General features: G+C 39.8%; 1 protein-coding gene across 2 annotated transcripts in view; it reads left to right on the top strand.

Annotated features, from left to right (window-relative positions):
* The window catches only part of ubr3 (ubiquitin protein ligase E3 component n-recognin 3), a 57,558-nt gene that overhangs the window by 21,493 nt on the left and 20,528 nt on the right, over positions 1 to 15,537 (top strand). For both annotated transcript variants that reach the window (XM_041806700.1, XM_041806699.1), the window contains 7 exons: positions 1,009 to 1,097; positions 3,955 to 4,104; positions 5,838 to 5,971; positions 6,349 to 6,459; positions 7,976 to 8,176; positions 8,726 to 8,862; positions 13,055 to 13,140. In XM_041806700.1, coding sequence (XP_041662634.1) covers positions 1,009 to 1,097; positions 3,955 to 4,104; positions 5,838 to 5,971; positions 6,349 to 6,459; positions 7,976 to 8,176; positions 8,726 to 8,862; positions 13,055 to 13,140 — 908 coding nt within the window. The remainder of the gene's footprint in view (positions 1 to 1,008; positions 1,098 to 3,954; positions 4,105 to 5,837; positions 5,972 to 6,348; positions 6,460 to 7,975; positions 8,177 to 8,725; positions 8,863 to 13,054; positions 13,141 to 15,537) is intronic.

Raw genomic sequence — 15,537 nt, 5'->3', positions numbered from 1 at the left:
GCTAAAACAGTGTTTTTTAGAAATGCAAAAGTCCAAAACTGGAGTGTTTTTTTTTCAGCAACAAACTTCACAGGCATGTTTTGGGGACCTCTGAGACCAATCTAAACTTGTCATAAAGGGGTTAAATATGTGACCTTTAAAGACATTAGAATTCCGTTTACTACCCTTTTCCATTCTGAAAAGAACAGCCCTACAGTACCATGGAAATGGGGTGTACTGGCTGTTTTAGCAGAGAGTGGCTAAAACTTGTTTGGCTTTGGCTTTTCACCTCACATTCACCCGCTAGTCCGTGTCCTCCATTCCTCTTCTCTAATGATGATGGAACAGGCTATAACCATTTCATAATTACCTGCTTTTGGGGTTGGCTTCACCCCACAGACTCAGGTAAAGGTAGAATATCTCAAATTCACATGAACCAGTGCTGTTTCCAAGGCAACCGAGGGGCAGCAGTGCAGTAGGCAGCAGCGAGAGGTGGGGAAGCTGCTGTCCATTTCTCATGCTGGTTGTCGGCAACCCTGAAGCCATCAGTGAAAATTATTGAGCTGTGACACTCCTGTCAGTATTTGTTTATGTCCTCTTATTAGGGACTTAATTTACAGTCAGCTCTCGCCCCGTGTGCCAGCAGAGCGGGACTCAAACCACCGTGTTAGTTCAGTGATCAACCTTTCCAACTTTACAACACAGCCATGTAAAAGCTAGACACCTGCTGTGTGTTTAACTGTTTAGATTGCACATGTAGAGGGTGATCAAGGGAAACATGATCCAGGATACTGTAGTTTCTTTGTGAAGTGGTTAAAGCTCCACTATGGAGCAGGTGAGTGACAGCATGCAGTCGTTTTTGGGAATGCATAAGGTATCTGTTTCTCTTGCTCGGCATATTTTTGCCTTCAAAAGTTGGATTTCTGTAGATTTATGTAATTCAACTACTCACGCAGTAACTATTGATTTATTTTTTATCTCAAGGGAGTACCGTTTTCATGAAACAGCACTTCTTGTTCTTTCTTTCAGGCGTCAGAGAGCTCGAGAAAGACAGCAGAAGCTGCTTGCTGAGTTTGCTTCCAGGCAGAAGAGTTTCATGGAAACAGCCATGGATGTTGGTAAGGAAATCCAGGTCATGTTTTTTCCACAACTTGTTGTACAAACAAATCATTCACAGCAGCTACTTGCATAATCTCTGCAAAAGAAGCAGCAGAAGTGGGTTTTTCATGCTCATGCGATGTTTTATTGGCACACTTACACTGCCAAAGTTGTAAATAAAAGCTCAGTATTCAGACTGCAGACTTAGTGCCCTCAGCCAAACAAGTGAGCCAAGTCTGCTGAATGTGTCCTCTTAATCATTACACTTAAGTCCCAAGCTTATTTGTTTATAATCCATATAATTGAGTCTGTAGTTGTAGTAAGATATACTGTATTTCTACATCATTTCAGTTGGTTATTTTTCACTGCTGCTCTTTCTTACAACACTGCTGTGGATATTTATGTCCCCAGTAAGGGCTAAGTTGACAAAGCTGTACTGTGTGCAGCTGGGGCTTTAATAGAGTAAGCTTATCTAGCCTGGTTTATTCTGGCTTCAGTGTACGTGGTCTTCCAAAAGCACAAAACAAACATTCAGACTTTGTTTGAAGGGCATTTTGCCACAGTAGCCTTTGAAAAAAATGTGCTGTTGGCTGAAATAAACCCATCATTGCTGTGCCTTTCGCTGGGGCAAGGTGACAGCGGCCCGAGTCTTAGCTCGTAGTCTCTGCAGGCCTGTTAGGAGAAATTGAGAGGAGAGTGCTCCTGTGGGAGAGTGGGTGGCCGCTGGCTGAGGGCACACATGATCAAAGCACTAATAGTAGGCCGGACTCTTAGGGCCCACCCTGACACAGCATGGTTAGTGAATGAATAATGGCTGCCCTGAACGAATGGGCCATTGTAGCAGGACTGTACACTGACCTCTTTCCACTCACTTCCAGAAACTTCAGTTGCTTCTGGATTTACAGAGAGTAAGATTACAAACAGAAGGGAGGACTACTATTAAATCAAATAAATGCAAATATAGCTATCAGGCCTGCTTTAAGAATTTTAAAAGAAATAAAAAAACATATATGCTCATACTATTCTACAAATGAGGATTCAGAAATGTGTGTAGGAGGCAAGTGAACGTTGTGTTTTTCTGTTTCCCCATATGTGTGTGTTTTTTAAGCACATGCGCACACAGTGTTGGCTATATGTACTGGAAGAGCCTGGGGCTAAAGTCGTGATGTTGACATCTACAGTAATGCATCCTTCATTTCCCCAGGAACACCGTGACCTCTCTGGAGAACATATTTCTCCAAAAAGCAATAAATCAATTCTACACAGCTTGACATTTCTACAACAATATCTACTGCTCAAATTGAACACATTTTTTAACATTTAAACTAATTTAGATGCAGTAATTAATCTGCTTTACCAATCATGCAGATAGGGAGCAAGGGAAGGCAGAGAATGAATTCACCCCTGCTCTCTGAATAGATACGTGAATGCTCTCTCCATCTTTGTGAAAATCCTTTTTTGGGTTTTCCACAGATTTTTCCCCTGCTATTTTGTAGTGTAGACACAACGTATACAATGATCAAATATACCAAAAAGTCTTTAAAGTTTATTATTTTTTATTTAACTTAGAGAAGTATTTGTTACTTGAGTAGGGACAAGATCTACCCAAAAAGAAAGCCATTCAAGAGCATTTGTCAGAGCTTTCCAATTACCAGGTCCTTCATGTTTTTGCACATCTTTCCTCTTTATGGGGTGTAGTTATTTGCTTTGTCCTGTTTTTTAAAGATCTTTGTCGTCTCTTTATTTTTCTGCCTTCATCCTCCTACTGCTGCGATTGCTGCTGCTGTAATTTCTATGTACAGATTAAACATAGAAATATAGAATCTGTACATAGGGGCTGTGATTCTAACTATTTTAAGCGCTCTAGTCTCTGTTTGTAGTGCAGTTGTTGTCCGAGCTCTATTGACCAGTTACAGATTAGCAGGATTTTCTGTGTAAAAATGAAATGTTCCTTGTTGACAACAGTAATTGGAGCTTTGTCCGCACTGACGAACCAGACCCTCGGGGGTATTCTTATGATGTTTTTTCATCTCTATAAGCAAAGCTCTAACCTTGCAAAGCAGATGGATTTGCCCGTTTCTGTGTTGCTCACTTGCAAATCCATCTTGCAAAGCTCCCATCTGAACAGTTTGGGCCCGGTTAGAAAGTGACAGGACCAATCAGTGTAGAGGGACAGTACTTTTGGGCGTGACATATGCAAGCAGTGAGAAAGAGGCCGGTGCAATTACGGCGGAAGATATTAGCATGGATGCTGCTATAGCGTAAGTTTTATCAGGACTTGACAACATTTCTTTGTTAAAGTAAGAACAAAGAACAGCAGTGAGTTGTTTTCTTTCAAAAACAACAAAAGTTGTGTACTGACATGTCTACAGTCGCCATGGTTCGCTTATGCAGCTATCTATGGCGTTTACTTGTCAATAGCGACGTACCTTGGTCTGGGGCTATGACGTCACATGTTTTGTTGTTCTGATTGGCCCGTGAAGATGTGACAGACAGAAAGTTCATCCAATCACCCTCCGAGTTTTTTTTCAAAGGCTCTGCCCTTTCCCAAAAGCCGTCTATGGAAGGTTTTACAGATGGATGTGTGAAACACATCCATCTGGTGTGTCAGGTTAGCAAACCTCTACACTGAAGTGAAATTAAATATGTCACATTTTATTTTCAAATTTTTTTTCTCAAAACTAAGATTTGGGTTTTGATTTTTGCATTCAGGTCAGCTTTAGCAGTCGGTGAAAAAAAAAAAGTAATTAAAGCACCCTCCTTCTCACCACTTTAATGTGACTTTCATGCGCAATGTATAGTTAATCTTCTGTAAATGCCTGTCTGTTTTTCCAAGAGGCCTTCTCAAACTTGTAATATTTTTCATTTTAATGCCAGAATCCCCTGACACTGAAGCAGCCATGGACCTGGGAGCATCTGAAGTGATGGACTCTGAAGTTCTTTATGACTGCGTGATCTGTGGCCAGAGTGGACCTTCCACTGAGGATAGACCCATTGGCCTCGTAGTTCTCCTCCAAGCATCCTCTGGTATGGCATTTCCCAGCAACCCTCCATCCTCCTCCTCCTTCCTTTCTCAGACACTAACACTAAACGTTGACAGCAAAGACGGGGTGCTTGGATCATTTTGGATCCGCGCAAACAAACAGACTTGATGATTCCCTTTCCCTGTTCACACTGCTGCACTTTAAATCCAAACAGTTATTTATGGCACCTTTGAGCCACCATATCTAAAGTCTGACTTTAAATAGGTGGGTTAAATGCTGTTTTAATTGGCTCATTAATCATTTTCCAGTTTACTGGACAGAAGAGGATCACTCACTGTCACCAAGCCAGTGGCATGTTTGATTAGTGATTAGTCAGTGTGTGAAACGGTTCAAATAACCATGACCCTGTGACTATGACATCTTTACCTACCAGGTCTTTTAAAGTGTACCAGTACATTGTTCTTCTTGGCAACCTCTAAAGATTATCTAAAGCTGTGCATATTTCTGTTCTGATTTATTTTGTGCAAAATGCCACATTGTTTTTGATTTAAGCAGTTATTATGTTGGGTATAAAAATCAGAGCCTCTAAGAGGAGCTCTATAACTGAAATGAATAGTTAACTCAGTGATACTCACAAGCATCACAAGTAGTAAAGTGTGGCTCTGGAGCTGCATGTGGCTCTTTTATGTCTTAGTTTGAAATTTTGTTCACCCAGGAAACCTTTAAAAGGGAAACTTTGACCTCAGAAGTTATCCATTGCAAGTAGCATTAATCAGTTTGTTTCCCACACTTATACAGTAGGCTTTAATTGTCAAACTTAATTGTCAACCTATATTTTTTGTCTGACTCCGTTGCCCTAATTTGCAATTTTTGCAAATCATATCATGTCTTGCAGCTTTTAGCCAATTTTTGCCTCTTTTTTGCCACTTTCTGCCAATTTTTGCTACTTTTATCCCATTTTTGGCATTTTTTTACCTGTTTTTGCCTCTTTTATCCTGTTTTTTGCGATTTGTATTTTCCCCATTTAAGTTGCCTCTTGCCATTAAATGTCACTTTTTCCCATTTTTTTCCCATTTTCCCACCTTTTTGCTGTTTTTGCCCATTTTAAACACTTTTGACTAAATTTTTGCGACCTTATTTGCTGCTTTATGACCATTTTTGCCACCTGTAAGACATTTTTTGTTACTTCTCACCCATTTCTGCCACTTTTCTCTCCATTTTTGTGACTTTTCACTCAGTTTTTGCCCAGGCACCTAGCCACATTTTGCTGCTTTTTGACCTTTTTTTCCAGCTTTAACTTATTTTTATTGCCACTTTAACCCGTTTTTCACCATATTCACCACTTTGATTGTGGCTCTTGCAAAGGTATTTTTCAACAATTAGGCTCTTTGGTTGAGCGGGGTTGAGTAACACTGAGTTTACTAATCAGTGAATTGATGGATGCAAATTAATCAGTTTACCTCCCCACGTTGTTGAACAAGGAAGAGAGCTATACAGCCAGATTTAGCGGCTCATTTTTGCAGCCGCTGCCTTGAAAAGTTTCGCATCTTCTTTTCTTTATTGCATGATTAAAACATTTTAATATTTAAAGATTTCAAATGGTTAGTAGTAAGGTAAAAAATGCTTTGATAACACTTTGGAAATTGGGCGTTTTGGAAGGTGTTGTTTTATTACTTCATGCTATCTTACAAATCCAAATAACTAAAAGAAATTCTGAAAGAGTAGGCAGACTCATCATCAAATGACTCATCACTGATGTCTGTGATTGGCTTTCAGTGCTCGGGCATCGCTGCAAAAACAAAGAGGCGAAGAATCTACCTACTAGTGATGAAGAGCACATCTACGCTGCAGACACGTGTGGAGTGGCTCACGATGTGCGGCTCACGCTCATGCAACGGTTCTTCAAAGATGTAGGTGTCATAAAAAAAGGCCTGCTTTTTAAACTGAAGAGAGAGGGTGATTAAAACACCAAGAGCACTACCAAGTAAATGGGTTTTTGTGTTTAATTACACTGCTAGCTGCTCTTGTACACTTTCATCATGCGTCTTGTATTTTCCTGACATTCAGCCTGAGTTTATGGTAGTAATGTTTACTCTTATGCATCTGGTAATGAGGTTTTAATATCCAAGTCTGAGTGTACCTTACTGAAATCCTGCAGACCTATACATCTCACTCTGTTGTTTATTATTAATCAGAAATGTATATTTTTGCTAATCAACATCACAAATAAACAAAAGGCCACAGAGGTTGAAAGCCTGATGTGATCTTTCTCTTTTGTTTTTTGCAGAGTTCTTGTCTGCAGTCTGTGTCGATAGGCTGGGATGGGGGCGTCTACGTTCAGACCTGCGGACACACTCTGCATATAGATTGCCACAAGTCATACATGGAGTCTCTGAGGGTAAGTGGAAGCTTGACCTCATGAAATGATTAGCCATTATGCTAATTACACTAATTATTTGAGTGAAAATGAATCAATAACAACTTTAACCATCAATTAATTATCTAACTTACTAACCAGTGAAGCACTTTAAATTATAGCTTTGACCGGATTAAAGAAAAGATCTGGTTCACACCTTTAATCCTGCCAAGGCTATCTTTCATACTGCACAAACACTTACCTTTAAAGTCCCTGTAAAGTGAAATCCAAACATGTGCTAACACATTAGATATGTTGGAATAAGGTTGCTATGAAAACACTGAAATCTATGTGTGGCCTCTATTCTGGCTTGGTTTTATTTGGGCAGGGCAAATATAGGGACCAACCACGTCACTGGTCGCTATGAGGAACCCACCCCCCCAAAAATGCTACAATGATATAAAATCACAGAGCAGTTGATCTAAACACAGCCTGTTGTTAGCCGATGACACTGTCTTGATTGAAGTTAACAGCCAGTTATATGTTGTGTTTTTGTTCATTGGCCTACGTGTCATTAAAAGTATCATAACAGAGAGATCTGTACCAGAAAACAGTAAATTTAATCCCCACTCACCATCTCTCTGCTCTTGCACCGAGCAAGGCAGCTGCTCCCTATATAGAATTCCTTGTAAGGTCAGGGGGCAGGCTAATTGCTGGAGTGCTCGTCTATTTTTTACTTAAATCAGATGCACCAGAAACAAACATCTTCCCTGCTGAAGGTGTTTTAATCCATATATCACTTGTCTTTAGTCCTGGATGAATAAAAGAAGTGGGCTATGACCGTCTCTCTCCAAGCAGAAACGGTTTAATCCCCCCTATCTGTTAGCATTGCAGTGTTATATTTTAGAAAAGCATCTGATCATTAGACACAGTATTTCCTGTCAGTTACATTAAAAGCCTCCCTTGCTAATCATCATTGAAGACTTTTATTTTGAAGATAGACATCAGGAAATTAATTTTTTTCAGCCGCAACTTAACAACAAAGGCAACTCATAAACGGAGAGAAATATAATTTCGCTCAGAGAATAAGATATCAGAAATTCCTCTAGTGTGAAATACAGGTTAAGAAATGAAACTGAGACTTTTTAGCTCTAAACTGTCTTTCTGTCATGACATAAATGTGGTTGTTTCTCTGGTAGCTGACACAGCGAGCTGACGGGTCTAGCAGTGTAGACGGATGATTCCTTCTAAGAAAATTGTATTTCTCGTGAGTGGGTATGGCTTTGCGACTTCAGCTGACGTGCCCACACCTTCCTAGAGCAGATTTTACTGCCTAATTTTTCATGACTTTGAAGCTTAATTTAAAAAATTTAGAGATTTTTTTTGTAACTGAAATTTGGCCTGATGTTTCATAACACAGTAGCCTATTGTACAACAAACCTAAAATGCAGATTTTTTAAATCACTTTACAGGGACTTTAAGAATCAACTCTCAGTTGTTTTGGGTTTAGATTGTAAAGGTCAGATTTATCTCATATGTTCTTTCTTTTTTCTCCTAGAATGACCAGGTCCTCCAGGGCTTCTCTGTTGACAAAGGTGAATTTACGTGCCCACTGTGTCGACAGTTTGCCAATAGTGTCCTTCCCTGTCGCCCTGGGCGGGGCACCGAGTCTCCTGCCTGGCATGCACCCACTAACAAAAAGACGTGTTTGATCGTGAAAGAGGTGGAAGATCTTCAGGAGAAAATCGGCCTTTTCCCAGTAAGATTCACCATATGCCTCCTGTGTATTTGACACAGATGTATGTAAAGCACATAGTCCAGTGAGGTCACAGTTGGCACAATTCTGTCAGTTAACCTATATAAATGGGTGTCATATTTGCCTATTTATTCTAATGACTAGCGAAATGATTTGTCTCCAGTGATTTACCCAGTTATTTTTACAGGAAGACCTTTTTACCACAGTGAAAAAGTTAATGTAACAATGTTTTTGAAGGTTTTATCTCTAATTATTACAAAACATATATTTAGACCAACTTAGCACCCATTTTTACAGTATTATTTAATAACGTAAGAAATAGAAATGTATTTGTATTGGTATATTTAATATGTTACTGTTTTTTTCATGGCATAACACATGGCACAAATATGTATTTACTTTAGCTTGGATCAGGGAACATTCTAGTCTAAGGGTTGCTATGACATCTTGAGAAACTTTTTCTACATAAACTAATTTTTTCTTATTTTGTTGGCCTCTAAAAAATGCTTGTTCTAGAAATAACACTAATTCACTTGTGTTCTTTTCTTCAAGACGGAATCCAACCTGACTAAAGAAATGGAGTTGGTCATCAAGGACATCAAGAACACCACCCAGAAGAAATACATGGACTACGGCAAGAACCCTGGCTCACCTGACAACGATTTCCTCTTCATGTACTCCGTGGCAAGGTGAGCAGTTTAAATTGGATAAAACCCTTCTTCTTTTTTTTTACATTTTCAGATCTGTAGCGTGTAGTTTGGTCTCCAGCGAAAGAGAAAGCCTGTTCAGATTTATAGATTTGCTGGAGGATGTCCTCCACTATGTTAATGTTAAGCCTCCAAGGGAAGTCTTTCATTAAGGGAGGCCACAGTACTTTGGAAAAACATCGGATTCTGTAATTCAATATCTGATGTGGTCTTAGGAAGGACTGACAATTTTGTTAAACCAGGATTTATCACAAGGCACTTATATGATGCCAGTTAATGGTGGAATATTTAAGGTGAAAGGGTTAGGCGAAGTTGTTCTACCATTGAAAGTACTAATACAGGCATAATGGGGGGGAGATAGTAAAAAATATAGGGTGGAACAGTGCTGTGTATTTTTGCCTGCCTGAATGTGTGTTAATGTGAAGCTCCCACAGTGTGTTTACAAACTGTACCACTCAGGCTTTTGCAATGCTGCAAGAAGATGTAAAACCAAACACTTGGATGCATTACAGAATACAAAGCCATGAAGACAGTTGAATGACTTCATTGCACTGTTTCAGAATTTCAATCTTTAAAGGCCTATAGATTCAGTTAGTAATTTAACAGACAGTCTCCAGGTACATTAGACAAGTTGCATTTGACTGGAAAGACCTTTGGCTATGGGACAGATTGTTTTGAAAGGCTGTTGAGAGTCTGAGGCCCTGTTTACATGAAATACCTAAACTTTTGTAGAGTTTTGGCTGTCCGTTTACACGGGAACGGTGTTTTAATGCCTGAAGATGGAACAATTTGGATATGGGCGGCAGAGTGAAAGTTTTTCAAAATGCCCCCATCTCCATCTTCATATAAACAGGGAGAACAGGGGCACACACGCTTCACCTCCGCTGCTACAGCTCCATCCTAGGGGAAACACTGGACATCGTATGTGGAAAAAGTGTTTCCATTGTACCTTTACAATATATTTCTTTTTTTTTTTTTAAAGATTTATCTTTGGGCTTTTTCATGCCTTTATTAGAGAGAGGACAGTGGATAGAGTCGGAAACCGGGAAGAGAGCGGGGAGAGACATGCAGGAAATAGTGCCACGGGCCGGATTCGAACCCTGGTCGCCTGCGTACATGGTGCGCGCCTTAACCCCTCGACTACCAGCGCGCCCCTACAATATATTTCTATATCGAAACGTTTGAAAAACCTCATGAGAGTGTAAAAACTTTGTAGCTATATTTGGATGTTTTTTTGAAATTCAGGTGTTTCCATTATCAGTTTTTTTATTTTCATTTCTTAGGGTAATGAAAAGGCAGCTATTGTTTTCAAATGCATGTACTGTAATATGGAGATTTTGGAGTGTTTTTGTGGGAATGTGTGCCCATTTATTCTGCAGAGCATTTATGAGGTCTGACACTTGTGTTGGATGAGAAGGCCTGGCTTGCATAGGTCAGGACTCTGTTCAGGCCAGTGAAGTTCTTCCACAGCAAACTCGTCAAACCATTTCTTCATAGTCTTTGCTCTGTGCACTGGGTCACAGTCATGTTGGAATAGAAAAGGGCATCCCACAAACTTTTTCCACAAAGTTGGAAGCATATGCTGGTCTGATAGAAACACCTGAATTCAGTTAACAGGTGTGGCCAAATACTTCTGTCCATATAGTGTATGTGCAGTGAGGGACATTTACTACTTTGTTTTGCTGCCAGTATGATGAAGGCTGGTGTAGAAGGGAGATTACCTATTTTTCTGTCCTTCTTGGCTTGCATACTTGGTAAAAGTAAAAGGTGCATTTATGTTGCATGCTTGTGCATCTGGATTTCTCATCCAAAAGATGTGGGATGATGGCACTAGTATGTCTATGAATCTCAGTTTTGGCTTCCATTTATATTAGACTGTCTTTTGTATCTTGTGTTGTCATAGCTGCAGTGAAAGACTCTTGATCCACTTTCTGCAACATCTCACACGTTTTTACCAACATGCACACACCACTGACTTTTAGGATCAGTGGAATAAATGTCACCCTGTTCTTTTGTTCTCTGTTAATGTCAGCTCCTCTGCTTGAATAACAATGAAGGTCCATGAAAAAGAACTTCAGTGTCCTCTCTTATTATCAGAGTCCATCTTTGTAAAAGTTTTTACATCCTTGAAATTGAACCGAAATTCAATACTGCAGCTGTAGCAAAGTACCTGCATAAAACATATAGATTGCTTGACTTGTTTTTCTAAAAGTTGTGCAAGAAGCTGTGAAGGATTTCTTGATTTGTTTTCTTGATGATTGCCATGTTGATGCATCAGTTGTGGAGGTGTTGCAAGTGGCATTAGCAGGTTTGTCACTTTAGTTTTCAGTAAAAGGGTGCTGACCCTTTCTGTCTTTACTTATTAGGTCTGATATGATACAGATCTGTTTAACCTCCTGTGGCTGGTCTTTTAGACTGTGCATGACACCATTCCTTTACCCTACTTTATGATGTATTTGACATCTCAGCATGTGCTAGTAGTGGTCAAAGGGGCATGACAAACTGGGTTGGATCAGGGCAGGAGTTTGTGTCATTATCATCCATTCAAGAGGAGCTAACATAATCAAAAAAAAAAAGGAATTCCCTTATTTAGATCTTCTCACCAAGCAGGACACAGGTCAGAGTAGCGCCCTCTTTCCAGTTCACCTATCAGCCTCTAACTTTTTACTACTTCCATTCCAAAACCACTGCCCTTTCTGCAGCGTAACCATCCACACCTTTTGCCCACCCAGTGCCTCAGTTCCCTCAGCTCTTCACCCTGAACAGAAAAGATCCCCTGAGTGTGTCTGGATGCCTGTTGGCTCTCTGAAGTTCAATGAACAGCGCAAATTGCCTGAGGAGTGGAAAATTCCTTTGTCACAGGGGCACTCTTATCAGCAAAAGCCAGATGGAGCTTCACCGTGGCTGCATTATCTATGTGAAATTGCTTTTTCTCCCAGGAAACCCAAGGATTTGCCCCCACCTCCTTGGCCCATAGAAGGAAATGGCCAGCGGCAGAGAAGAAACAGGCCGAGATCAGTCTTATTTTAGTAGTGCATATCTGCTTTCCACATCTATGCACTTTGGAGTTGGTTCTGTATTTTTTCTCTGTTTTGGTATTGGAAAATTAAAATTCTGAAATAAAATGTGATTGGTTATGCACAGGAAGCGCATATTGGAGATTATGCATGATCTGGGCCTGGAAACAGCTTTTATGCTAATGGTCCAGCTTGTGCAAAATCAGTCTTGGAAAGCTGTCATTTACTTGATACGGATTTACTGCTGCAAAACAGGCACATTATACGGCAAAATGGCTAGAGTAGGAAGCCTCTTTCTTCCTCCTAATCAAAGTGGCAAAAGAGGCAGGCATAACAAACAGACAGACATTTATACTACTTACACCACCCACATCCTGTCTTTCAGGGGCTTATTGCACCCAAAATTGATCACTTTTGTGTCAGTATTGTGTCATCCAGTGACTCCTGAATAACTTTTCTGTAATGCAGTCAGACATGGCAGGAATTATGATTTATTAAAGATGGCTAATTATTAATTATTAATTAATAAGTTTAAATTAATAATTAATAAGCACCGTGGCAGGCGAGATGGCAGGCGCGCACAAGAAAGGATTTATCGGAGGAGAGTATCACTTTTTGAATTGAGCAACAATGAAATCATCTGCAGATACCGGTTGCCAGGCTGCATGATCTTTGCGCTACTAGATGCCATGCGGCTTATTGGAATCAGAGGCGCAAATAGCGCTCAGCTGCCAAACTGTGTGGGCGTGTTAGCACCTGCATATGATTAGAGCAAATTCTTTTGAGGATAAGGCGCTAAAACAGGGCAGATTGCGTGAACTAATTCTGTGCAAATAACGGCACTATTAGCAGGAGCAATCCATTCTTTGTGGATCTGGCCCACCATGTTATGTTTTGATCATAATGATATAGAGTGTTACCAGTTATTTAAACATTAATCACATTGACTTTATACACCATATTGCTTGCATGACCTCTTTTAAAGTTCTAAAAGATATTTTAACATTTGCTGTAAGATGTAATATATGTATTATCGATGAACTATCACTTTAAGTAGCAGCAAACCAGTCATGGGGTAATGTAAAATTATGTAAGGGTTTATTTATTTGTGTGTCCTTGTGCCTTCTAGTGCTAATTGTGGTTCTGTCTCTCCTCAGGACAAACTTGGAGTTGGAGCTCGTGCATCGGGGTGGAAACTTGTGCTCTGGAGGAGCCAGTGCTGCCGCCAAGCGTTCGTGTCTCAGTGAGTACTTCCAAGACCTTTTGGTCTTTGCTGTTTTACAAGACAACTTTTATACAGTCTGATATTTTATGCTAAAGGGAATGGAAAGACCTGATGTCACTACCATGATGAAACTAAGCCAGATTAAGAAAAAACACCTATCTGTTTTGTTTGGCTAATTTTTCAATTGTTTACAGCTAGGAATCTCTGTAATATCTAAAACTTCCAGAAAGACAACTTGATACTTGTTGGATGATGATCTGTCACATTGGAAAATTCCCCCAGGACTGTAGCTCCATCCTGAACCTTCCTGCAATCACATTTTTTATCACTCAGTGCATAAAGAATATAAATCTCTTTCTTTCTTCTGGTATCCATGTTGAAAATATTCTGGTTTCTGTTTAGGCAAGGCAGCAGTAGAGATGAGGTGTTTCCTTAGCATCATCTGTTGTTTATCTACTAACCTAGAATAAAATGAGGGGGGAAATTAATGCTTTCTAGTGGGGTAAATTCGACCCACATGGCAGTTCTAGGTATAAAAGGCTAATTTCATAATCTGGATTAATGTGAGAAGTTTTTAACAACACCAGGTGATACACAGCAAACTTTTAGAAAAAGTCATCAACTTACAGACTTTAGATTTATATTATTACTAATTTAGACACATTTGAAAAACAGCCTTGAGTAAATTTTGCCCCATGGCAGTTCTCGTGTTAAAGTTGAGTATGCAACTCTGGGGGGACCAGGCAAGGATAAGCATTGTTTTTAAGGTATTGTGTTAAACAGGAAGCCAAAAAGCAACACAAGCGAACACATGTACATACACTGCTTACAGTGCAAGAAAGGACCACCCAGACTAGTGCATAGGCGGGCGTCTGTGGAGTTACCAACCTGTGCATGAATAAAAACTTCTGCATCTAATTCTGATAAGATGGTAGCTCTTGAACAGGGGTGTCCAAACTTTTTCCATGGAGGGCCACATACAGAAATATAAAAGAATGTTGGGGCCACTTTAATATCCACAAGTTGAGGTATATGAAAGTTTGTCAAATCAGTGTAATGTAGGTTAAGATAAGCTTAGTGATTGAGTTATGCCTATGCTTAATTGGCCAGTTCATTGACAACAGAATAAAACTGATAAAGTCAGAAGCAGAATGAAGGAGGAGCTGGGGTAGAGGAGGGTTGCGAGTGCAGCTTGCAGAGAGAACAACAGAGCATGGCTAGACAGAGCAGTTTCAATAAGGCAGCATGAGAACAATTAACTAATAGCATGCTGAGAGAAAATCAGCTGGCTAACAGCTGATGAGGGCTTATGTGGTGATTATGGCAGTGCTTGGCTCCATGGCCTTCCTGAACTTACACTAAATGCTTAATTTTATGGCTTACAAGGCAAAGAGACAGTTATTTCCAGGTTTCTGGGAGGCCAGTCAGGTTTCAGGGCTTAACTACCATTGGCTCTGCCTCTGGAACATTAGTGGTACTGTTATTTGCTGCTGTAACCCATCAGAGAGCTAGAAAATAAGATACTGTTATCATTTTGGTTGCCAGAATGTTTACCATGTAGAGCTTTGCCTCAATTTAGCCACAAAAGAAAACACATCTTTTCCCAGTTCTTCTTGTCAAAATGTTTGTTTACAGAATCAGCATGGTAACACTGTCCTGTGCTGAAACCATGAAGTACAATACAGTCAAGCACATGCTTCATGTTCGAATGTGGAATACTCGCCATTTTATATCTAGGATTTGCTGTGGGCCAATGAAAATTGGACCACAGGCCGCATTTGGCCCCCAGGCCATAGTTTGGACACCCATGCTCTAGAATGACAGATCAGTGCATTGACTAACACGGAGGTGATTTCCTTTGTACTAGTTAAGGTTGAGACAAATTTTTCTTTCCTTTTTAGTATTTTAATACATAAATTACCACAAAAAATATTATTAAAACAGGAAATGCTTCTCATATATATTGCTTTCTCTACCATGGCTTGTGTTTTTTCAGTGTTATGCTGTGCTTTTACTGCTATTTGAAAGAAATTTCAGTTTTATATGGCACTATGTCAGAAGGCTTTTGATGTTTAACTTGACAACTGCAGTGGCGTTTGCCATTATAGTGAGCTGAACATCATTTCCCAGGAGCCTCTGTGTAATAAAGTGTCTGACTTGAAATCCGACCCATTCCTCTTTGTTACAGCCGAACCATTAAAAGAATTAACAGTCAATTACAAATTACAGGAAAGGATGCAAACTGTCCCATGCAAGCTGTTGGAAGCAGGCAGGCTAAATGAAGCAGACACATGGGTTGAGTGCTGTTTGAACTTACTGTGTAACAAGAGCATTATGTCAAAGGTGTAGTAAAAACTCAAAGGAGAAACCTGTAAACCTTTTATTAATCCTGGACAAAATCTTAAAATTAAATCA

This window comes from Cheilinus undulatus, linkage group 15 (genome assembly GCF_018320785.1).
Source record: "Cheilinus undulatus linkage group 15, ASM1832078v1, whole genome shotgun sequence".
Classification (NCBI taxonomy): domain Eukaryota; kingdom Metazoa; phylum Chordata; class Actinopteri; order Labriformes; family Labridae; genus Cheilinus; species Cheilinus undulatus.
This window is presented reverse-complemented; position numbering and strand designations above follow the sequence as displayed.